At 38.3% G+C, this 26,973-nt stretch overlaps 1 protein-coding gene across 1 annotated transcript in view; it reads left to right on the forward strand.

Annotated features, from left to right (window-relative positions):
• The window catches only part of CHST9 (carbohydrate sulfotransferase 9), a 332,514-nt gene that overhangs the window by 172,431 nt on the left and 133,110 nt on the right, over positions 1–26,973 (forward strand). The window contains exon 3 of the mRNA XM_020968675.2: positions 23,160–23,201. Coding sequence (XP_020824334.1) covers positions 23,160–23,201 — 42 coding nt within the window. The remainder of the gene's footprint in view (positions 1–23,159; positions 23,202–26,973) is intronic.

Here is a 26,973-nt window from a genome sequence, read left to right on the forward strand (position 1 = left end):
TACCTTAACAAAGAGTTTAAAACTCAAGTAATTGGCCAGGATCATGAGCAAGCAGCACAAAAAGAGTCAGACTATATTATCTTACTTTGGTGACAAAGAAGATCAAAATATACAACCAGAAGAAGACAACAAAGTCAAAGCTCCTACATCCAAAGCCTCCAAGAAAACTACGGTCCCAGGCCTTGGAAGAGCTCAAAAGGGATTTTGAGAAGCAAGTAAGAGAAGTAGAGGAAAAACTGGGAAGAGAAATGAGAGTGATGCAAGAAAATCATGAAAAACAAGTCAACAGCTTGCTAAAGGAGACCCAAAAAAATACTGAAGAAAATAACACCTTAAAAAATAGCCTAACCCAAATGGCAAAAGAGGTCCAAAAAGCCAATGAGGAGAAAATGACCTAAAAAGCAAAATTGGCCAAATGGAAAAGGAAGTCCAAAAGATTACTGAAGAAAATACTTCCTTAAAAATTAGAATAGAGCAATTGGAGGCTAGTGACTTTATGAGAAATCAAGACACTGTAAAACAAATCCAAAAGAATGAAAAATTAGAAAACAATGTGAAATATCTCATTGGAAAAACAACTGACCTGGAAAATAGATCCAGGAGAGAGAATTTAAAAATTATTGGACTATCTGAAAGCCATGATCAAAAAAGAGCCTAGACATCATCTTTCAAGAAATTATCAAGGAAAACTGCCCTGATATAGTAGAACCAGAGGGCAAAATAGAAATTGAAAGAATCCACGATCTCCTCCTGAAAGAGATCCCCAAAGGAAAACTCCTAGGAATATTGTAGCCAAATTCCAGAGTTCCCAGGTCAAGGAGAAAATATTACAAGCTGCCAGAAAGAAACAATTCAAGTACTGTGGAAACACAATCAGGATAACACAAGATTTAGCAGCTTCTACATTAAAGGACCGCAGGGCATGGAATATAATATTCTGGAGGCAAAGGAGATAGGATTACAACCAAGAATCACCTACCCAGCAAAACTGAGTATAATCCTTCAGGGGAAAAAATGGTCATTCAGTGAAATAGAGGACTTTCAAGCATTCTTGATGAAAAGACCAGAGCTGAATAGAAAATTTGACTTTCAAATACAAGACTCAAGTGGAACATGAAGAGGTAAACAGGAAAGAGAAATCATAAGAGACTTATTAAGGTTGAACTGTTTACATTCCTGCATGGAAAGATGATATTTATAACTCATGAGACCTTTGTCAGTATTAGGGTAGTTGGAGGAAAAAATTATATGTATGTATGTAGAGAGATAGATAGAGAGGGCACAGGGTGAGTTGAAGATTAAGGGGTCATACTGGAGAATAAAGGGATGAGGAGAGGATTATACTGGAGAAGAAGAAAGGGAGAGGTAGAATGGGGTAAATTATCTCACAAATAAACAGAAAAGAAAATGCTCTTACATGGAGGGGAAATGGGGGAAGGTGAGAGGGAATGAGTGAATCTTATTCTCATAGGATTTGGCTTAAGGGGGAATAGCATACACATTCAATTGGGTATGGAAATCTGTCTTACCCTACAGGAAAATAGGGGAGAAGGGGACAAGAGAGCAGGGGGATGATAGAGAGGAGGGCAGATTGGGAAAGGGTAATCAGAAGCAAATACTTCTGAGGAGGGACAGGGTCAAAAGAAAGAATAGAATAAATGGGAGGGCAGGATAGGATTAAGGGAAATAGAGTTAGTTTTTCACAACATGTCTACTATGGAAGTGTTTTGCATAACTGCACATGTATAACCTATATTGCCTTTTCAATGAGGGTGAGGGAGGAAGGGAGAAAATTTGAAACCTAAAGTTTTAAAAACATATATTTAAAAAAATGTTATCACATGCAACTGGGAAATAAGAAATACAGGAAATGGGGTACAGAAGTCTATCCTGCCCTACAGGAAAATAGAAAGGAAAGGGGATAAGAGGAGGGGAGGAGAGATAGAAGAGAGGGCAGACTAGGGTAAGGGATATTCAGAATGCATGCCATCTTGAGGTGGGGGAGGGGCAAGATGGGGTGAAAATTTAGAACTCAAAATCTTGTGGAAGTAAATATTGAAAACTGAAAATAAAGAAATTTATATTTTAAAAAAATGAATAAAGGATAAAGCCAAAAAAAAATAAAATAAATAAAAAAGAAAATCCCATCTTCTACAAGAAGTCTTTGCTTAATAAATATTATTGACTAATCAACTGACATCCAAGTCTCTCCACAATTTTTTTAAATTTATCATAGTACCATGGAGTTGGGTGACCTCAGAGAACATTTCGTCCATTCTCTTAATTTCCAGATGTAGAAATGGAATCTAAGAGAGGGGAATATGACTTACCCAAAGTCACTCAGCTAGACTAGAGGAGAACCAGTATTCAAACTCAAATCCTCTGGCTAAAAATTCAATATTTTTTTCTCTCACACCATGCTACTTTGCTAAATTATCATACATAAGAAACCAATAAAGAAAAATGTTGCGAAGGACAAAGTAGGCCATTTGAATGGTACAATATTTGGTATGTGGTGGCTAGAATAAAACCTAAATACTAATAATATGAGGTCAAATGAGAAGAATGTTCTTATGAATAATTGGACACCTTATTTTACCTCACTTCTTGTTTTGTTATTATTTTGAAATCTGAAAAGAAAAATAATAAATTGTCAGATCACTTTAAAAAGTGGTGATTTAGTTAGAAACCATGTGTTTAATATTCTGATTCTTCAACCTTTTGAGTACATCCTCCATCATTATAATCTTTTTATGCTTTAATAAATGATTTTGTGGCATGCTGGAGTCAAACATTACCTGGTAGCTAATCCTCTGAAGATAAGTCTCTTGATTTAGGTAGGCACATATCCAGACAATAGATATTCACTCTGTCATTCAGCCCAGACTTGAGGTCTTTAAAACTTATTGGTATCTGCCAGAGCTTATACTCTATTAGCCTGGCCTTTAAAAAACCCAGGGTCACCTCTATGATTATTGGGATCAGAGCAGGACTTCAGTAGAGAACAAATAAAATATACAGAGCAACTGTTGTTTCTGTTGTATACACAGTGTATAGCTTAGTCTCTATAGAGAACCCTAGCCATAAATGGCAGAACAGATATGGTAGCTTAAAATGTAGACAAAGGCAATAAGACGACAATAGTTATACATTTGTTTTTGCTTCTGTAGGAATGTATAAGGTTTGCCACAGAAAGAGGCGTTCATATAAATAACACCTCACTCTGAAAAACCTACCCAACTCTTTTCAATCTTCTGAGAAATTGTAGAGCTAAGAGTAACACCAAGTCAATCTGTTAATAATCAACAAGTGTTTACTAAGCACCTATCATGTTTTAGGAGGTGGGGGCTACAAATGTGGAAGTCAAATAGTTCTTGCCCTCAGAGAGCTTATACAGCTAGGTCTAATTCATGTGAATAATGAATCCCCTAATATGGTCACATACTTTGGCCACTTAGTGAGAAGGCAGGACTCATTAGAAAAGACCCTAATGTTGGGAAAAGTTGAAGGCAGAAGGAAAAAAGAACAGCAGAGGATGAGATGGATAGAGAGTGCCCTGCAAACAGTCAACATGCACTTGGACAAGACTTTAACAGTGGAAGATAGAAGCATGATGTGCTATGGTCCATGGGGTCATGCAGAGTGGGACATGATACAAGATGTAGGCAGTATGGCTGTTACAAATTCTCCTGGTTTATAAAGCCTTTTTACTTCATAGTCCAATAAAAAGCCTTGACCTCTGTTCTCTTTTTTTAAGTCACTCCCCATTCTCTAAAACTAACATCTGTTAAGGTTTTCAGTTAAGTACTCTCTCTTTTCATTTATTGACTGTTTTGCATACCTTCACCTTGAGAAAGGCTGCAAGGCTGATATTTTAATGACAATTAAAATTAATGACAACACTCATCTAAAATAAGCAGGAAAGGAAGCAAAGTTGTGTTTTTAAATGCAAGACACCATCTTATGGGATAAAAAGATGAAATTTAGTCTGGGGAATGTTTTAGTTTACTAGACTAAACAGTTTCCAGACTCCTTTTCTACTGCTTCGGAGGGCTGATAACAAATAAATGAAGAGTAGTATCAAGAAAATATTGCTTTTTTAGAGGAGAAAAATTCAGATTTGGGAACTGTTAGCCTTAGCATATCCATTACTGGTAAGACATTGAGAGTTACTTCCTACACATTCATATTTCATATAAAGCATAATTTTTCAGTATGTACAGAGCATACTAAATGCACAATAGTATTAAATGTTGCCTCCGTCTTGTGGGCTAACATTAAAAAACACTACACATGCTAAGAAAAAATGAACTTCCTGAAGTCTCATAGATATTTACAAGTGGAACATCCTTTTATGAAAGCATGTAATACAAATTCTCCCTAAGACTTATCCTTGTGTGCAGGTATAAACACTGCTAGAGTAGCAACAATTTAAAAAAATATAAATGCTGTTGTTCCATGCTTGGGCTTTTTCCCCCTCTTCATCTCTACCTCCTGGCTTCCCTGTTCTCCTGTAAGCACCAGGATCCTACCTTCTGCAAGACACCTTTTCTGATCAACCTTAATACTAGTGCCTTTCTTCTGTTATTTACCTCCAATTTATGCTGTACGTATCTTATTGGTACATAGTTGTTTATTTACATATTGTCTCCCCAGCTGGTCTTCGAGCTCCTTAAGAGTAACTGTGTTTTGCCTATCTTTGTACCCCCAGCACTTATCACAGTGACTGAAACATAGAAGGCACTTGAAATGTGCTTGTTAACTGGACAATTATTCCCTAAGAAATATGTAGTTATTCTCAGGTGATCATGCTGTCTACTGCATAGAGAAAGCAGAAGGTTTGAAAATCACAAACCAAAGGAGAATTTTGTTGTGACTGATGAGAAGCAACCAAAATATCACATGAACAGCCCTGAGAGAAGAGGACAGAATAGCTCAGAAGCAATTCAAGCACCTCTGAATTACTGTAAGGGACAGAGTCTCTTTTCCACCACTAGAATTTACTTTTGGAACAATGATAGGAGTAAGAGCAAATCTCACATTCAAAGCGATTGAAGGAATTCAGCACCTCTTATAACTCATAGCTTCAAATAGCAGGGGATATGACTCTAACAGTAAGGACCTAGAAGATGCTCATTTCATGGGAGTTCAGGCTATGATCTTGAAAACTCGTATCAAACAGTAAGGTATGTGGGAAGAATAAATGTCCTCATTCCATAACTTTTTTTGATAGAATGTACTGCACTAAGCATTCAGATAAAGTGTCATTGGGACAAACTGAAAACAAATTCAAAGTGACATAAATTTGCAAATACTATGTGTGTTTTTTTTTTAAAAAGCAACCTATTATATGAAAGATAGCAAGGCATAGTGGATAGAAAGCTAGATTCAGAGCCAGGAAGACCTCTGACACATAATGGCTATTTGACCACGGGAAGCTTTTTAACCTCTCAGTTTGTAAGGCAATTCTATCAGCTATAAGTTGCAGAAGATGACCTGATTTGCAATTGTTGTGAAGATTAGTTATCCAAGAATTCTCCGTATCACTGAAATCATAGCTTTAGTCCCTATGTGCTAGACACTGGAAAACTAAACAATTCTTGCCCTCAAAGTACTTACATCTGAGTTTAAATCCAGCCTCAGACACTTACTGTGTGACCCTGGGCAAGTCTTTTCACCCTGTTTGCCTCAGTTTCCTTATCTATGAAATGAACTGGAAAAGGACATGGCAAGCCACTCTAGTATCTTTGCCAAGAAAACTCTAAATGAGGTCATGAAGAGTCAGAAACAAATGGAAAATGAATGAACACAAAGAAGAGTTCTTGTGGACTTAAATTTAGGGAAGTTCAACTCCCCTTTCAATATTTAAAAATTTTGTAACTATGGGTAAATTTTAACTATTCTGAGACTCAGTTTCCTCATCTGTAAAACAGGGATGAAAATACCTGGAAAAAACTACCTCATAGGTTTGTTGTGAGAATCAAATGAGATTTGTATAAAGTATTGTTGTCAACCTTAAAACAGTATATAAATGTTAGAGATTGTTATTTCATTCTCCCTGTCTGCTACCTGCTTCTCTACAGTCTACAAACATACCCAGGTCTCCCTCATCCTCCAAAAACTCTGTCTTGGTCCATACACATCCAATAAAGATAGTCCCATATCTCTTCTGCCTTTTGTGGCTAATGTTCTTGAGAGGGCCATCTATAACAGGTGCTTCCACTTCCTTTCCTCCCTCTCTCTCTTCTCTCTCTTTCTCTCTCTCTGTCTCTCTGTCTCTCTCTCTCCCTTTCCCTCTCCCTCTCCTTAAGCCTGGCTTCTGAACTGATTATTCAACCAAAATGAATCTTTCCAAAGTTGCTAATAATTTCTTAAATGTGAAATCTAATGGCTTTTCAATCTTTGTTCTTCTTTGCCTCTCTGCAGACTTTGACACTGTCAATCACCGTCTTCTTTTTTTTTTTTTACTTTTTTATTTTTTAAAAAGGAGATTTTTGTTGTTCAGGCATGTACAACTGTTTGTGACCTCATTCGTGTTTTGTTAGCAAAGATAACTGGAGTGGTTTGACGTTTCCTTCTCCAGCTCATTTTATGGATGAGGAAACCGAGGCAAACAGGACTAAGTGACTTGCCCAGGGTCACACAATTAGTAGGTGTCTGAGGCCAGATTGAACTCAGGAAGATAAGTCTTCCTGACTCCAGCCCTGTGCTCTATGCACCGCATCACTTAACTGCCCCCTTTTCTTCTTGATACTCTATTGTCTAGGTTTTTCTGACACTGATCTCTCCCAGTTCTCCTCCTATGCTTCTGATCACTCCTCAGGCTCCTTTCCTGGATTTTCATTTCAGTCATGGCCAAAAACCATTGGTGTTCCACAGAGCTCTCTCCCGAGACCTCTCCTATTCTCCCTCTATACTACTTTACTTGGTGATTTCACAAGCTCCCCTGATTATCATCTTTATTCCGATAATTCTCATATCTACTTATCCTGCTACAACCTCTCTGTTGACCTCCAGTCTTGTGTCTACAACTGCGTATTTTAGGAATCTCAAACTAGTTGCCCTTGTAGACATCTTAAACTCAATATATCCAAAACTGATTTCATTATTTTTCTTCCCAAACGCTCCCCATTTCCAAACTTCCCTATCTCTGTTAAGGGCACCACTATCCTCCCAGTCTCGCAGGCTCACAACCTAGCTGTCATCCTCAACCCCTCACTATTTCTCAACCCTCATATCCAATCTGCTGCCAAGGTCTATCGATTTTACCTTTACAGCAGCTTTCACATACACCAGCTTCTCTCTCCTGACGCTGCTATCACCCTGGCCCTCATCAACTCACATCTGGACTATTGCAATATTAAGATGATTGGTCTGTTTGCTACAAGTCTCTCCCCACTGAAGTCCATCCTCCACTCAAATGTAAAGTTGTTTTCCTAAAGCATAGCTCATGTCACACACAACCTCACTCAGCAAACCTCAGTGGTTTCCTATTACCTTCAGTATTGAATACAAAGTTCTCTGTTTCATGTTCAAATCCCTTCATAACTTACTCAACTACCTGTCCAGTCTTCTTACATTTTACACCTCCTTCCATAGTCTTTGATCTGATGACATTGGCCTTTTTACTGTTCCGAGACACTTCATCTCCTCATTCTGGGTGTTTTCACTGGCTATTCCTTGTGCGTGAAATGCTTTCCCTCCTCATTTCCAGCTCCTGACTTCCCCATCTTTCTTGAAGCCCAGCTAAAATCCTACCTTCTATGGTGAGTCTTTCAGAACCCTCTTAGGTCTAGTAGCTTTCCTCTAATAATTATTTCTAATCTATCCTATATATAGCTTGTATGTACAGTTATTTACATGTTATCTTCCCTCAGATTGTGAGCTTCTTGAGAGAAAGGACTGTCTTTTACCTTTCTTGTATTTTCAGGACATAATTCAGTGCCTGGCGCTAAGTAAGTGCTTAATAAATGTTTATTGACTGACTGACTGACATATTTGATGGACTTCAAATTGAATCAATTATGTTCAGTAGGCTGTTATACAGGTAGATTAAGTGATTACTATAATGATTATAAAAAAATCACTCTTTTCATCTTTTTTCAGTGGAGTTCAGAGCCCTGGGACTAGTTGCTACACTGTCATTAATTTATTTTGAATGTACTACAGACTGTGGTGCAAATGGATAAAATAACTCTTTTGGAGTAATTGAATAAAAATACTGGAATGTAAACTCATCTTCTGAAATTGTCCCCTGTACAATCACAGCAGCAGACAGAATGATGGAGGAGGATGCTCTGTCATCCTCTTCCTATACGATTTTGTTTTTTTTCTGCTTAGTCTCTGCATTTTGAAAGCTTTTCATTCTATGCATCTTGCATACTGTGAGGACTTGAAATATTGACTTAGCATGGGGGGTGGAATTCTTCTGTGAGGAGTTCTTTAGATGGCTTGTTTTACTCACTCCTTCAATCTCCCCTCACTCAGCTGTCTGCTGTTTCTGAGGAAGAGAAAATTCCTGAGGCTGTGAGATGAAAGTTTGGAAGATTAAATTTCTTGAGACCTAGTCACCTCCCCGCAGAAGGGCCCTCAGGGCCTCCTGTTTGTTGATTCAGTGGAGTCAGCCTGTAGGCATCAATGCTTCACTCAGGCCAAACCTTGGCCCCTAAAAGGCCTGTCTTTTCTGAGTTCTTCTCAAGTTGTCTTAGGAGGACAACTGCTTTACCCTTTTATTTTTGTTGTCCTACATTCATTTCGTGGTGATTTCTGTCTCTTTGTGGAGAAAATCTGAAAGCCTGTAAACCTCTGACCTATTCCATCATCTTCCCACAGTGCCCCCCACTCACACAAAAGTAGTTTAAGTCTACCTGCCTTACGAAACCTTAACAACATGAGGTAGAGCGGAACAACCTCTCTACTCTACTTTTCCCTCTCTGAAATCCTAAGCCTTGCTGGTCAGCATCATCCCACAAAGGACTTCCTAATTAATACAGAGGATCCAGAAAGAAGCAGAACCTCTGATTATTCTGAGTCTGTGTTTGTATTTGTTGATTGAGGAATTGAGTCACATTGGCGTCTAGATGTTTCTTTACTTGTTTCTGAATGTGGCCAAAACCATTAAGTGAACGTCTTTAAAAGTGTTCATGACTGTACATCCTGTTCCATTTCAAACTACAACCTCCTTTTAGTGTCCCAATATTGACAGGCTACAAATGAGCAGCAGGAGGCACCGAGGGGGTAAGCTGCATGAGAACATCTGCTTTGCTGCTGCACCCTAAGGACAAGAGACTTTATCCATCCACCTTGTAGCTGAAATCTTCCATATGCATTGTCTCCCTCATGAGAATGCAAGCTTCTTGAGGGCAGGGATGGTCTTAATTTTCTATCGGTGTCCCCGGTGCTTAGTGCAATGTGCTTAAATGCTTGATTCCATGTCATGTCCATGAGGTTCCGGGCTACATTTTGATCAATGGAAATGGTTCTGATACAGTTTATTCATTGAATTCTCTATGATATTTTGAGGTCTACATTTATAATATGGGGATTTGTTATCTGCCAGGCCATGAGCTTCTGATATAAAATTCTAGCAACCAGGTCATGTCTTATATCACTAGGGCCTAGCACAGTACCTGGCACACAGAAGATATATAATAAATTCTTTTCAATTGATTGATTGATTTCTTCCTTTTGGTAATTGTAGCACGCATGATCTTTTCCATTCTTTTTAGAATCTTGCCTTCTCTGAAATACTTTGAGAAATGATCCCCAAGTGCCTTAAAAATGATTGCACTTGGGGGCAGCTAGGTGACACAGTGGATAGAGCACTGGCCTTGGATTCAGGAGGACCTGAGTTCAAATCCGGTCTCAGATGCATAACACTTACTAGCTGTGTGACCCTGGGCAAAGTCACTTAACCCCATTGCCTAGCCAAAAAAAAAATTATTATACTCCACATATCACATATAAAATAACATAATCTCAGTATTGGAAAGAAACTCAGAAATTAGGTAAAACAAGGGCAGCTTGGTGGCTCAGTGGATAGAGCACCAGTCCTGAAGTCAGGAAGACTCACTTCCCTGAGTTCAAATCTGGCCTCAGACACTTATTAGATGTGTTACCCAGGCCAAGTCACTAATCCCTGTTTGCCACAGTTTTCTCATCTGTAATAATCTCAATTTTTCCTACTAATACTCTTTTGGGATTGCTACTAGGAGAGGGGTTCTTAACTTGAGATCCATGGGTCCAAAGTGCTCATGGATAGATTTCAGGGAGTCTATAACTTGGATGGGGGGGGCGGAACTTAAGTCGTTATATTCACTAACCTCTAATTGAAATTTAACATTTCCTTCAATTGTAAATGTCAGCATCAAAACATTATTCTCAGAAAGTATTCATGAAATAAAAAAGATTAAGAGCTCTTGTTTAGAGGTTATTATAACCATTTTACAGAAGAACTTGATGTTCAGAGAGATTGACTAACATAACCAGTAAGGTAAGGCGGTAAGATTGAAACTAAAAATCTCTTTCCACTACACTGTATGGCCTCACTACCTCTTAATGCAGTCCATTACATTTTGAACAGCTTTAATTGTTAAGAAATTTTTCCTTATGTTGAGCCTAAATTTGTCTCTGCAATTTCTGGAAATTATTCCTAATATTGCCTTCTAAAGCTAAGTAAAGCTAATCTAATATCTATTCGACATGATTGCCCTTCAACTACTTGACAACAGTTATCCTGCCATGGAATGACGTGGAAAGGAACAAGGGAGCATGGTTATGAAGGGCTTTGGATGCCCAACAGGATTTTGTATTAGATCCTTGAGGCAACAGGAAGCCACTGCAGTTTATTGAGCACGCATGTGTGTATCCATGTGTGTCTGTGTCTGTGTATGGTGGGGTGGAGGGGTGACATATCAGAACTGCAATTTAAGAAAATCACTTAAGCGACTGAATAGAAAATGGATTGGAGGGGGCAGCTAGGTGGTGCAGTGGATAGAGCACCGGCCCTGGATTCAGGAGGACCTGAGTTCAAATCTGCCCTCAGACACGTAGCACTTACTAGCTGTGTGATCCTGGGCAAGTCACTTAACCCCATCACCTAGCCAAAAAAAAAAAAAGAAAGAAAAAAAGAAAATGGATTGGAGTAGGGAGAAATTTGGGGCAAGCAGCTCATCAGGAGACTATTGCAATAGTCCAGGCATGAGGTCACGAGGACAGGCACCAGTATGGTGGCAGTGTCAGAAGAAAGAAGGGGGCATATTCAAGAGACATTGTTAAGTTGTAAGCGATGGGCTTTGGCAACCAATTGGATATGGCAGGGTCAAGGCAGGAGAGGAAGAATAAGAAATCAAGAATGATTCCTAGGTTGTGAAACTGAGGAACTAGAAGAATGAACTTGCCCTTTACATTAATAGGAAAAATGGGGTGGGCGCAGGGTTAGAGAGAAAGATAATTGAGTTTAAGATGTTTACTATACATCCCATTTAGGATGGCTGAGAGACAGTTGGAGATATGAGATTGGAGGTCTGCAGACAGATTGGGGCAGGATAAGATTTGAGAATCATCAGTATAGAGATGATAACTAAATCAATAAGTGCTGAGGAGATCACCAAATGAAGTAGTGAAGAGGAAGAAGAGGGCCCAGAACAGAGCCCTGAGCAACAACTGTGATAAGAGGGTGTGACTTGCAAAGAGCATCCTTCAAAGAAGACCAAGATCAGTCAGATAGGTAGGAGGGGAACCAAGAAAGAGAGTGGTGTCCCCAAAACCTAGAAAGAAGAGAGCATCAAAGATGATAAATGACTTGTCCAAGGTCATATGATTCCTCTACTGACCTAAGATTAGAACCCGGGTCTCCTGACCAGTAATTCCCTGACTGGTCACCAGGATACCACACTACCTCTCATCTTAATCCTGTCTCACCAGGCTTCTACTATATTTTAGAGATGTGATAGGAAATATAATGTACTGTATGAGAATCCACAAAGCAATTGGGAGAGGAGGAGGGACAGTTATAACAAGGTTTTACTGTTCTGCTCAGGGACTGAAATGGATTTCTAATGTCATAGGGCAGCTGGGGCTGCACAAGAAGCTGATTCAGCTGAAATGTGGATTCCCTCTAAATAGGCATTCAAACAAGGGCATTTGAATGTTAACTGTGTTTGTGGTTCCTTAGTCACCTTTGTGTCCTCATTGTGCTGGCAGGAGTAGTCCGTTGCCACCCCATACACACACACTTACACGCGCACACACACACACACACACACACATTCTTGCTTTTTAAAGATGTTTTACTATTTATGATATTAACTTTTTCTTATAATCTCTATACTCAGGAGAAAAAAAGGGACAAGAAATCAACTATGAGCACAAATGTTCCTCTTTTTTTTTTTTAATTCCTCCTCGGGAGTGGGGGGACATTACACAGTACAGTTAGCACAATTTGTTTGCAAGGAGCAAGCATAATGGTTGTTGTAATTATGTCTAAAACCTCTCCAGGTAAAAGTTAAATAACTGTTATTTTAGAAGTATTATGAGGGTGCTCTGTGTATGAGCTTTTCAACCTAACTTTGTCTTTTAGAAAGAATGACATTCTGAACCTGTGCATTGTTCTGGGCTCCTTAGGAAGACATAGTGATTGTAATGCCTTTCTAATTTCTTCCTTGAAGTTAATGAGCTGGAGAATACCAAGGCAGGAAAACTATCTTGGGGACTAGATTTAAGATAGGCTTCAAAGCATGAATATTTAATGGAAATGGAAAAAATTCCAGTTGGGCATTTGGAGATGAGAACTATAAAATCCTTTCTAGGATGCTCAGAAGTTGCTTAAGACTAACTTTTAAAATGTAAATTACTTGGGAAATTCCTAAAAATGGCTCCATAGGAAGAAGTTACTTCAAGATTAAGGATTAGTATTCAGCTAGTAGTGAGACTTAGATGATTTCCCGCTGAACCAGGCCCAAGTACGCTCTCTTGTGTGTCCTTTCATTGAATCAGGGCTATAGCTCTTGTGCCCAATTCTCAGAGCCATCTGCTTATTAGCCACCAAGCCTCAGGGTTATGAAATGAGTGAATGACCAGCCCTAAAGAGTAATCATGAAATGGATGGATGTGAACTTAGAGGGAGGTACTTAGTGGAAAGTCCCAGAGTTCTGTACTGTACAGTTCCATACTGCTTTATATGAGAAACAGACTGACAGACAGAGGTAGAGAGACACAGAGAGAGACAGAGAGAGAGAGAGATCTAGATTATATATATGTGCATCTGTATGATATATATGATATATATATATACATATACATATATGTATATATATACACATACATATATACATATACACATACCTTGGATGAAGGAATAAATGGCTAGAATAATGGCCCAAATCCAATAAAATGAAATATAATAGAGATAAATTAAAGTTCCACACTTAAATTCAAGAAATAAAAGTTTGAGTAGGCATGGCTACACAAGTTATTTCTTTTAAAAGATCTGGGAGTTTGGGTAGATTATAAGCTCAATGTGAGTCAGTTGTACATTGTGATAGACAATAAAAACTAATGTAATCTTCCATTATCAGCTAAAATCCTTTGGCATTTCAAACCTTTCATAACCTGGACTAACTCTGTCTTTCTAGTCTTCTTATACTTGATTCCTTTCCATACACTCTATGATTCAACAACATTGACCGACTTGCTGTTATTTATACATGACACTCCATCTCCTGACTTTGTGCCTTCATTGAGATTACCCTCAGAATGGCTAAAATGGTATCCCCTCTCACCTTTACTTATTAGTTTCCCTAGCTTCTTTCTAAACTCAGTTTAAATTCTCCCTTCCATAAGAAGACTTTCCTGCCTAATTATCCCCACCACCTAGAGTTTCTCCTCTGCAATTAGCCTCCATTTATTCTGTATGTATCCTCTGGAATCATGATTGATCATTACATTGACCAGAACTCTTAAGTGTTTCAGAATTATTTTCACAATATTGATGTTATGCTATAAATTATTCTCTTAGTTCTGCTCATTTTGCTCTATCAGTGCATATAAGTCTTTCCATGTTTCTCTAAAAACCTCTTTCTTCATGCCTTATACCATAATAGTATTCCATTATGTTCATATAACATAATTTGTCCTTCAGCCATTCCCAAATTTCCAGTTATTTTCTACCACCAAAAATAAAAATTGCTGCTATAAATATTTTGTACATATAGCACCTTTTCCTCTCTCTTTGATCTCTTTGGGGTATAGTAGTGTTATTGCTGAATCAAAGGGCATAACAGCTAAGTAACTGTTGGACATAATTCCAAATTGCTTTCCAGAATATCTGGCCCAATTCACAGCTTTGTCAACATTGCTTCAATGTGCCTAAACCACAAATATTTATCACTTTTTTTAAAAATAAGTTTTGTCAATTTGATAGATATGAGATGAAATCTCAGAGTTACTTACATGTGCATTTCTCTAATTATTGCTGATTTGGAACTTTTTTTCACACAACTGTAGATACATCCCTTCTAATTTCATACCTTTCTGTCAGAAACTCTAAATTCTAGCAGGAGAAATATTTTGTTCGAGGGGAGGGGTGGAATGAGAATGGGTATATTCTAATACTACTGAGAAATCAAGAAGGAAAGTCAAGGATTCCTTTGTACAATTTTTTAAATGTTTTAAAATCATTATTCAAAAGGAGTCTTTCAGTTTACTTTACTTCAACACTTCAAAAGATCTGCATTTTCTCCCTGCAGGCTCTCCTTCTCTAGATTCAGATCACAACCATTCTAGTCCTTCAAAGATAGTCTTAGTGAATTAATATGACTGACAAAATTCAACACCTAGTGACCAACCTTCTGGTTATCATTGTCTCTAAACTTAGCCAGGCACTCAGACTGTCACTGGGATGATCCAAAATGTAGAGGAAACAGGAAAATCCATCATCACTAGAAGCCTTTTCCTTGTACTTTCCCCTACCCTCCTCCACCTGCCAAAAGTTTCCCAGAATCCATCTAGGCTACTTGACTATTTACATGGTTTTTACAAGATGGGAGTCACCAGCTCTATTGCTTCCATTGAGATGGAAGACCAGAAGGTTTTCTACTCTCCCTGCCTCTATGCCCTCCAGATCCCTAGTGCTATCATCTGACCCACTGAAGTAACCAAAGGACAGCTGTACCTTTCCATACATCCTGATGCTGAATTTTCACTTATGTGTTATATTCCCCCAAACAGAAGATATGGGATGCTATCTAGTAACTAGGGCGCTTTTGTGTGTCAGCCTCAGCATCTAACTTATTTGGGGATCCAGAAAAATTACAGTATTTTTCCTTATTTTCAGGATTGTTCCTTGTTGTGGTGTTCTCTCTTCTTAAAATATCTATCTCATAGTCAACTTACCTATTTTCTAGATATATACATGGAGGAAGAATAAGAGTAATGGTGTTTTCAGTTCCTCTGAAAAACAGTATAGCATAATCAATATAAAATGTTAGTATTTGCACTGTTTTGTTCCTGGAGCTTCTGAGATCAGTGCTTCGTTTATGCTGTATGATGCTCTCTAAATGAGAATCATTGAAAATGTTGACTTTAAAAATTGATTTCCCAGCAACACTATACACCTACTCCCTTACTATGCAGCTGACTGGAAGCTCCAACGGGTGGAATGTGCTTCCTTTCAGAGAATAAAAATGATTCAGAGCATCCAAAGAGTGGAAGGGGAAAAAGAGAAAGAATCCTTTCTCATTTGACTGCCTATACCACTAAATTACAAGGCCAATGGGGGAGATCTTTAACACAGTCATCAGAGTTCTGAGCACACTATGATCACATGAATAATTAAATTCAACAAACATTTATTAAGCACCTAGTGAGTACAAAGCATGTACACAGGATATGGTGTTCAAAAACTTATTTGTGTTAAGTGGCTCTGTCTAAATTCAGTTAAGATTCTGTCTCCTAAGGCAGTTTGAGAATTGACCTTTAAAGTTTCATACCTGGCAGTCCAATGGCATTGAAAGGCATTTAATATGGGATTCTATGGTCAAAGTCGGTCAATGTTTATTAAATGGCAACTGTGGGCTGAGCACTGTACCAGGCACTGTGCAATTGATCAGAGGTGGAGAAGTGTTATCCATGCCTTTAAGCAGCTAAAACTAAAGTGTTTTGTATATCTTATTTCACTCATAAGAAAGCAAGTATGGTTTTGACCCCTTGGAATTTTGAATGACACATATACCAGGCAAGCATTGGATTAGAAGGATTTCATCCCTATGAAATATTACAGTATCCAGTTAGTTCCAGTGTTATTCATATCTCTATCACTTCAAGTTAATGTAGATAAGAAATCCTAGCTGTGGCACTGAATAACCTTGGGTAAGTAATTTCACCTCTCTGGGCTCCAGTTTCCCATCCTTAAAGTGGTGATAAATAATGCATGCACTACTTATCACTGATGCTTGTCATGAGGATAAAATGAGATAACGTATATATAGTATTTTATAAACCACAAAGTGTTATATAAATGTAAGCTATTTTTGTGGTTGTTTATTATTTCAATTTCACAACCCCTGCCAGGTATCCTAAATTTAAGTTGTAGAAAGCATTTAACCCCAAAGAGGACTGACAAACTATAGATGCCATGGTTTTTGTCTCAAATCAATTGCACTAAACAAACACAACTGAGTGTTGTGTTACATTCTGGGTACCACATTTTAGGAAAGACCTTGATAAAATGAATAGTGCCCAGAAAAGAGAAACAAGAATCGTTAAGGATCCTTGACATTTTGCCTTATGAGAATTAGTAGAAAGTAGGGATATTAAGCTTGGTGGTGACAGCTTCATTTTTGCCTTTATATCAGTAGGACCCTAGACAATGGTCCAGGAAAATATGGCCTCAGTAAGTAATTAGGGCTTTATGAATATTTGTTGATTGATTTATTGGTGGATTGAAAAGAGATACCATTTCTGGGACATGATAGCTGTTTTCAAGATTTTGAAGAGCTATCTCTTGGGAAGACCAAATAGTCTTGTTTTATTTTATCTCAGTAAAACAAGGAGCAAGTTCCAAGGCTGGAAGTTGTGAAGAGGCAAATTGAGGCTTGATGTGAGGACAAGTTTCTTAACAATTTGAGCTAATCAAGGTAGAAGCTACTTTGAAAGGTAATGAGCTTCCCCTTAATGTAAGTTTTCAAATAGAGTCTGAATGATCAGGTACATTGTAGATGGGATTCTTAATCAGCAAGATGTTAGACTAGATGGCCTCTAAGATCCCTTCCAACTCTAAGATTTTGTGAGTCTTGCAACCATTGTCAGCAAAATCCCAAAATGTCCACAATTTGGTAAAAAGTTGAGGCGGTGTTTAATTTATGCAGTGTTATCTTGGGTTAGTGAAATTGCACTAGAAGATATACATGTTTCTAGATCCATTTCTGGGTCACATGAGCAACAAAAAGGTGGACTAGATATTTTTCCAATGCCCACAATCCCTCAACCTTTCCAAAGGAGAAATCATGTGCCAAAGATAAAGCAATTTCATCTGTTTCCCTGGTCTCAGATACCCAGCATCCAAAAGAAAGTAAACCCCACCCCCAAACCCAAGAACTGATGCCTACTGACTGCGAGCTCATTCAGTACCCCTCTCCTCTACCTTCCATACTACTAGCAACAAGGCCACACTAGCAGACCTGAGGACACAGCTCGTGCTTACATCGCAACCTCTCCTGCATCCCATTTCCTCTGCATCTTTCAGGCACCATGAAAAAACAGCTCCAGTGAGTGGATGTTTGCTCGAGCTTGAGCTTGGTCATAGCCCTTTAGGAAAAACAGTGTTCCAGAGGCTGTAACCCAAAAGCACCAGCACTGCAAAGCTCTGAATTGAGAGGGGCAAGAAAAGCAGACTTCAGATTGTCAGTGCTGGGCCAGAGAACTGAAGAATAGAGAGAGAGAGACAGGTCACTAGGATGGGAAACCAGGCACATGGGGAGCTGTGCAGAACTCTACCAAGCTGGATGGAAAGAACATAGCATCCAGTTAGGGTCAGTTCTGATCACCAAAAGGCCAACTGAACCAGAGACCTGAGCTGGTGAACCATGAATTACCCAGAGTGGGTAGAGGCTGAGATGCTTGAGATCCATCCCCCAAGAAAACAACAATGAAAGGGGAGAGAGTCAAAAGAAGTGAGTGATAAGGAAAATAAGGGGAAGAAAGGGCAACTGAAAGTACAAAAGATTTCAAGAAGAAACTTCAAAGACCTTGAACATAAACAGATAAATTGATAAGAAAAACAGTAATAACAGAAGGAAATATGGCCTCTGGACCTACTAAACTAGTTCAGGCATCTTTGAGTAAGTGTTGTAAAAATTAAAGAAAATGATCCAACACTTGATGAGCCAGAGGACCCTGTGGAATTTGAGGAGAACATGAAACCACATTAAGCTGTTCCTGAGTAGTTTAAAAGAGAAATGAAAATTATGAGAGTAGAATTTATGTCCTGTGTAGCAAAAATAATGAAGAGAATAGAAAACCTTGAATCTTCAACAGCAAAGAAACAAAAGAAAGAACAGTAGATTGGGAATGAAGTACATATAAGTGAAGGACAACCTAGAAGAAAAGAAGCAAAAAAAAAAAACCCATCAGAAGAAAATCTGCTTACTATGCCAGTAAAATACCTAGATCTCAAAGACAGGATGCACAGAAACAACCTATCCCACAAGACCACAGCAGGACAAAAAAAAAAATCATAATACCATAATAAAGGAAAAATAGGAAAAAGCTACCTAGAACTTCAGACATAGAAAATGAAAACCCACCTGAAAGAATCATAGATTGCCTGCAAGAAAAAAAGGGAGGGAAATAAAGCTGTGAACTCAAAGGCAAATAGTGATTAAATTTAACAATTCATTTCAGACACAAGTTCTACACGCCTTCATGAGAAAGCCCTTCCAGTGCAAAGGAAAAAACATTCAAATAATGTGAGACTAGTCTGCAACCACTAGGAAAAAGAGAAGGGAATAGAATAATGTGTTCCAAAGAGAGTTGGAACTTAGGATGCAACCCAGGTGGCCTATCCTGAACATCTGAGTTTAACCATATAGGACAAAAGATAAATGCTCAATAATGAGGAAGAGTTTGAACTATTTTTAGAAAGAAAACCAGAACTGAAGAGATTACTATTTTACTTCTCAAATACCCCCATATAACAGAATTGCAGAAGGAATGAATAAAATGCAGACAGTAATAGCAACAGAGTGACAACAGAAAGACCAGTAAGGGAATGCTTTCTATATGTCCTCAAGGAAACAAGGGTGAAGACAACATACAGTGAAGAGGTGGACAGGGAGCATTATGGACAGAAGCTGCCAATACCCTGCCTACAGGTGAATGCTTCTTTTGTGAAACTACATTACAACATGAGAAGTGACATAAAAGGGGGAAGGTGAATAGAAGGGTAGAGAGGAAGGAGAAGTGTTTCTGGGTGAAATCAAAGGCTAGCAATGAAGGGAAGGTGATCTCTGTAGTCTCAGAAAGAGAAGAACCTACAGGGAAGTAGGTGGGGAGGAGAGGGGAAAGATTGAAAAGGGAAGGGAGGAAGGAAGGAGGCCTTACCTTGGAGGTAGAAGGGGGGTCCAACTGGTGAATGCTCCTGTGGGTGAAGGGGATGAGAACTTTTCAGTGGATGATGTCCAGTAGATTTGATGCCTGAAAAATCTACTTGTCCTGGGAGATGGGGGAATTAGAAGTCCTAGGAGCAACTAGAACCTAGAGGAGTGGGAGATCATGAATATGAGAAGGAGATTTCTAGGCAGATGTAGAAGGAAAAAGAAGGTCTAGATCAGTGGGGAGGGGAAGGTAGAAGGACAGGAAGGAGCCCTACCATGGGATAGTGTTATCTCTGACACCTACATCTGGGAGTAAGGCATAACGAAAAATGGGAATCCATGGAGTAAGCCCTACAAGGCAATGGCAGGAGGTACCTAGAGGGCAGAGCCTAGAATGAAATCTTGAAAGCTTTGATTATATAAAGAATACTGAGAAAGAATGAAGATGAGATGATTATGGGGTTCATGAATCAGAGAATGAGGGTCTGGAGTAAACAGGAAGAGAAGATGGGTAATGAAGAGGGTGAGAGAAATCTTTTTTTTTGGAAAGAGGTACAAAAATGAAATACTAAAAACTAATGAACAGGACTGGTTGAAGGGAAGGACAGGAAGGGTGAATCTATTTGACTGGGAGGGAAAAAGGGATGGGGGGAATATATAACCAAATAAAACCAGGAGAGATGAACAAATAAACAAAACTCTAAAGGGAAAGGGGTAACAATTAAGAAGAGGGGTGAGCAATAAGAGGAAGAGAGCCAGTGGGAACAGGAACACCATTAGAAAAAAGAGTAAAGGGGGCAGAGCCAAGATGGCAGAGTAAAAGCAGTGATTTACTTTTGCTCTCCCCGAAACCCCTCCAAATACCTATAAAAATGACTGTAAACAAATTCTAAAGCAGCAGAACCCACAAAAAGAGGGAAACAAATTTCCAGCCCAAGACAACCTGTATGGTTGATCAGAAAGGTATATCATGTCAGTTGGGGAGAAGAATGCAGTTTGGTGTGGGTGCACAGGGAAAGACCAGGCCTCAGTGAACCTGGAACAGGCCTCAGGGGACTACTGGATCAAGGGCAGCTGTGGCAGTTTCCAGACTTCTCAACCCACAAATGCCAAAGACAACTTAGAAGGTCAATAGGAAAAGCCTGTGACTGTGGTGAGAGAAAAGCTCTGTCCCAGTCTCAGGCCCCATGCCCAGCCCCAGGGGGCGACTGCTTCCAGAGCTTCCAGCCCACAGACTGGGGAATTGAGTGGCTGATCAGAGGGGGATTGCAAGGATCTCTTTGCTGGTGCAAGATTCTCTTGCTTTGCCCATGCTTGGATATGGGTCACAGTTCTAGGCGGTGGTCCTGGGGCAAGGAGGGGTGCTGGCCTGGTGGAGTTTATAGTGGTAGTGAAGAGAAAATCCTCCTCACAGTTCCAAGGTGGAAAAGAGTGCTTGTAGTCACTCATAGACCAGAGGACAGGCCAAGAAAGGAGTAAACACCTCACCCCTTATCATACCAATTTGGAAGAACTGAAAATTTACAGGTCCCTACAAGTATCTCTGAAAACAGCTGCACAAAACCCCTGAGTCTTGGGACAGCACATTCTCCACACTGGAAGCAGACCCCTACCTTAACAAAGCATTTAAAACTCAAGAAATTGGCTAGGATCATGAGCAAACCTCACAAAAAAAGTCAGACCATAGAATCTTTCTTCGGTGACAAAGAAGATCAAAATGTACAACCAGAAGAAGACAACAAAGTCAAAGCTCCTACATCCAAAGGCTCCAAGAAAAATATGAATTGGTCCCAGGCCATGGAAGAGCTCAAAAAGGAATTTGAGAAGCAAGTAAGAGAAGCAGAGGAAAAACTGGGAAGAGAAATGAGAGTGATGCAAGAAAATCATGAAAAACAAGTCAACAGCTTGCTAAAGGAGACCCAAAAAAAGAAATACTGAAGAAAATAACACCTTAAAAAATAGCCTAACCCAAATGGCAAAAGAGGTCCAAAAAAAGAGTAAAGTAATTGAAGCAACATTAAACTATGTGTACAGCAGAAGAGAGGAAAAATTATAACTTGGAAAAAAACAAATTTTAGACAGATGGGGAGGAATATATAACCTAACTCTTATAACTTTGAATTTGAATGGAATTAACAATCCAATTAAATGAAAAAGAGCGACAGACTGGATAAGAAAACAAAACCTGAAAATCAGTTGCTTAAAATAAACACATTTGAAAAACAAAGATACGCATGAAAGAAAGTGGAGGGGATGGGGGGGAAAATTTACTACACATTAAGTGAATCCAAAAAGATCAGGAGTTTCTATCATGCTATTAGACAAAGCAAACATTCAAAAAATAAAAAGAGACAAATAAGGAAACTACAGTATACTCACAGGAACCATAGAGAATAAACCAATATCAACCAATAAACCAAGTTTTTGACAAGATAGAATGTTGTTTCTCTAATGGAAGCTCATCGGTTCTTGAAAACTAAAAACAAATTAATTAATAAAAAAGAAAGCTTATAGGAATTACAGTTTTCTAATCTAGGAAAAGAGGGGCAAAGTGAGACTAAATTACTGCCTTGAAAATACTGAGAGATTGCCTTCTAGGTCTATGGAACAAGGAGCTCCAATGACAAGGGGAAAAAAAAACCAAACTTTTATTTAGGTAAAAAAGAATTTCTTGAACAATCGGAGTAAAAAAAAAACACCAGACTATCAAAGGATAATTAGGGGGAACCTCATTAATAATAATGATAATGATGATGATAGTAACTACAATTTCTATAGATCTACAGTGTACAAGGTTCTAACTTCACAATAGGCCTGTGAACTAAATAATCCAAGTGTCTATTTATCCCTAGAATCTACTGACACATAATAAGCACTCAATAAATGCTTGTTGAATAAAGTATTATTATCCATATTTCACAGATGAGGAAATAAAGGTCCAGAGAATTTCAGTGATTTGCCCATGGTCACACAACTAATAAAAAGGAAAGCCTGAGGTTCAAGTTCAGTTTTCTAAATTCATGTCCAATTTTTTGCTTTCGTTCATTGTTTTCCTATTATGTAATATTGTCTCTGTGCCTAGAAACATTCAATAAGAGAAGAAATAACCACCTGACAAAAATGCTTTAGGAAGTCAGAGATCTAAACAAATGATGTCTTGAGGTTCTTGAACAGGTAGAGTAAAAAAATGCTAGATTATCCAAAGAGATTTGGGTGAATTTCTAGGCTAATAATAATGATAATAATAATAGCAATCTATTTATCTCTCATTTATATAGCTCTGTAGTTTCTGTTTCTGTTACTCTGTGATTCCTAGTTGCAATTCATGTATCCCATGCCTTGTAAATAACATAAACATAAAACTCATATCCTTCTGTGAAATAGCTGAAAAACACAGTTGTTTAATCCTCTTTATCTTCCTATTTCTCTTCTCCTCCTGCTTTCCTTCTTTCAACTGTCATTGTGTTTCTGTGTAGTTTTCAGTAGGGAAACCCCTGCTTCCTTTGGATAGGAAAAGTGAGTGCTTCACAATAGTAATATATGGATTTTCTTTCCCTTTCTCTTCAGAACTGAAAACAACAAACTACTTCCAGCCGGCACCCAGAATCAGTGAGTAAAGTCTCAGTACTGTTTGAGTCACAGATAGTTATGGCTAAGAATGATCGTAATTTGTCTTTCTGGTCACTTTTATAATGCTGTTTTGTCACTTGAAATCATGATTTTAGGCCTCCTAAGGGAGCTGGATTAAGTAGGTGGAGCTGTAGATAGAACCAGGTTCATGTACAAGCCCTGAAGAAAATGTAACTTGAAGGCTGTAAAGTCAAAGGAAATAGAAAAACTAAAGATAATCTAGGTGATATTTAGATATAATGAGGTACTTGTCCATATGAATAAGTAGATGAATTCATTATTGGAGATGTTTTACATTTTTCTATACCTAATGCTTAATACCTGAGTTTGAACTTCATTCTCATATGAGTTTCTATAAATTGTCCACATCAACAAAGAAATATGTTTATACTAATTCAGAAGCTGGTATAACTCATCTCGGTCTGGGCTAAAAGTTACCACTGAATTTTCTATGAGGGATTATTTGGCAAATCATAGAGAACACAATCTATTTTAAAAGTTTATAGAGTTTAATGGCTTTTTATACAACTTCAGGACAAATGGATAATTCCAACTACAAATTGTTTTGACTGATCATTGAAGTAAACATATGTGGAAATACTTTGTTAAGAGAAAGAAAAACTAAATCACTAACAGTGACAAAAATCCTTTTGTTCCTGTACTACTGTATGATGGCACTGGTATATCTCCTTTGAGATCTCATCAATGTGGGAATTCCCTCTATTGGTAAAGATGAAGGCCCATGCGTTCCTAATTATGCTGTGATATTCCTGTCCGTGTCTTGATTGATCATCCGTGTGCTAGAACCCTAGGCCTTTTAATGTTCCGTAGTATGAGTGTAGTTCTCAGGCTATGCATTTAGTATCCCTTACTCTCCTCACCTGACTGGCCCACTTCCTTTGCTGGTCATTTGTCCCCTGGGAAAGATATCCTTTATGTCCCCACACTTCATCTTTAGTAATATGCTGTAGCCAACTAATGCCCAGTGTGTGTAGTTTCATTGTTCTTTAAACTATCTACAATTTTGATACGAATATAAATAAACACAAACTATATCCCAAATAATTTGGGGAGGTACTAGCAACTGCGAGGAAATGAGTAGGAAGTGGTACTTAAGTTAAAATCTCAAGGGAGCTACAAATTTCAAAAGGCAAGAAGGGGATGCATTCCAGGTATGCATGGAGGGCAGCGAGTGCAGAGGCAGAAGAAGAGATAGGTTATCATTTACAAAGTAGAGAAAGTTGGCTAGTTTGATTGAAACATAAGGTACATAAGCCTACAAAGGGAGAATTTAATCACATTGCCAAGGGCTTTAAATGTCAAACAGAGGGGGTTGTATTTTATTCTAGTAGCAAAAGAGAGACCCAGCTGCTTTGCACTTACTTTGTATATACGTTATATTGACTTATGTGTGTGGGGTTGTCTCCCTCAATAGAATCTAAGCTCCATGAAGGCAGAAACAATTTTGTTTTGGCCATTGTATCCCTGGTGACTAGCACAATGCCTAGCACATGGTAGGTGTTTCATAAAAGCGTACTGTTGTTTTTATTCAGAGGTTTTGGTGTTTTTATAATTCACATCCAAGTAGAAGCAGCAGAAGAATCTTGATGATAGGTTTTTGTGTCAAGGAACAGCTTGGGATCATTGCAAGTTTTCTACAATTTACTGATTAATAATAACTAACATTTATATAGCTCATACTATGTGCCAGGCACTGTACTGAGCACTTGACAATTATTATCTCATTTAGTTCTCACAGTAACCCTGGGAGATAGATACTATTATTATCCCCATTTTGTTATTGTTGTTGTTCAGTCATTTCCATCATGTCTAACTCTTCATGATCCTATTTGAAGTTTTCTTGGCAAAGATATAGGAGTGGTTTGCCATTTACTTCTTCAGCTCATTTTACAGATGAGGAAACTGAGGCAAACAGGGTTAAGTGACTTGCTCAGCTAGTGAGTGTCTGAGGATAGATTTGAACTCAAAAAGAAGAGTCCTCCAGGCCCATCACTCTATCCACTGTGCCAACTAGCTGTCCCAATTGCAATCCAGCTCATTCTCTTCTAAGACCCTGTTGAATCCTGGTCCTAGCTCAGTACCCATCTGCAGTAGATATCTAGGATATATTTACTGATAGATTTATTCAATGGGCTTACTTTTCAATTGTATTTCATAGCCTAGGAAATAAACATTTTTGTCAATTTGCTTTTTCATGTGTGAATTGAATTTTGAGTAGTCAACGTCACTGAGGTCTGTGATTTTCCAAGGCTTGATACAAGCAGCACAATGTCATCTGAAAAGAAGAACATTTGGAAGACATTACCATCTATAGGTCTCTGTGCAATACATTTTCCATGGCAGTGATGACTACCTTTGGGGAGCATCTAAATCCTTCTCTGATTCCTTGTTTGATCTGCATTAACAGTTGAACAAAATTTCCACTATTGTTGCACCTCTAAAGTAATCTTATATGATCTTAACATATGAATGATGCCTTATTAGCCTTAATCCTGTCTTGATCAACTGAGTGAATTTTTTAAAATAATCATCTCCAACAAATAAATGCATCAAAGTCTGATATTCCCCACAACTTCATTTAATGATGTGACTGTGAAGATGTGGCCTGAATTAGAAAATCATTACTAAGTACTTCCTTTTCGTGTTTTCATCACAGATACCCTGGATTCATGTATTGCATTCTTATAAAGAATGCAGATTGCAAAGTCAATTGATAATCACTCATTCTCTCAAATGACTTTTTGAAAATAATATCACTTTGATAACGTTGTTTACTGTCTATTAAAATAGTCAGTCTCTTTATTTATGATGTTGTTCAGTACCTGTCATGCCCAGTACCCTCTATCTCTCTATTTGTATTCATGTTATGCAGGCATTACATACAAACATTTGGTCACTTTCATTCCTTAAATCCTGAACCATATTTTTCTGGCATAGTTTTTGTTGTTCTCCCCATGTCCATCTTCATATTAAAGTCAAAGTACAAATATAAATGTTGACTTTGTTTAGAGAATGTCATATTATTCGTAGAATTTCTCTACTTCTTCATGCTCTGCAAGATATCAGGGCCTGAATTCCAATTATTATTGACCACTACAAATAAAGATGACCAAGTGCCCTATGCAATACTTGTTTGTTTGTTTGTTTTCTGGTTGCCATTAGGCAAATGATGAAACCAATTCTGCCAGCTTCTTCATTTGCCTACCATATAGAACCTATGGGCCACCCTCACCTTTATCTAATTATCCTTTTGTCTCCAGTCTTCATTTATTTCAAGGCTGTCAATATTTATATAATTCAGGCCCTCCAATAATGTGTCAACTTGGTTGTTGGGCAAGGATTCCACATTTAAAGAACTAAACATATAAAGAACCAATTGAAGGACCAAAGAATGAATGCTTTTATGCATTACAAACATTTTGAAAATATGTGATTCTTAGCACCCTCTGCTCCCTTTTTCTACTTAACCACCATCATTGTAGATAAGGAAAGAAGCCATGAGTTTCTATGGCCAAAGAGTTCATTAAGTGGCCAGTCTACTACTCAGCAGACACAGAACATGACCAGGACCATACTGAAACCTGTCCAGCTTCCTAGAAACTTCCAGTGTTTGCACTTCCCTGACATAGCCTTTGAGAGATCTCAATCTCTGCCACACATTGATGAAACAGTGGAGTAGAACTTTTGAGACAGATTTCTTTCTGTATCTCTAACTTTTTCTAAATTCAGA

This window comes from Phascolarctos cinereus, unplaced genomic scaffold (assembly GCF_003287225.1).
Source record: "Phascolarctos cinereus isolate Bilbo 61053 unplaced genomic scaffold, phaCin_HiC Scaffold_4;HRSCAF=312, whole genome shotgun sequence".
NCBI lineage: Eukaryota > Metazoa > Chordata > Mammalia > Diprotodontia > Phascolarctidae > Phascolarctos > Phascolarctos cinereus.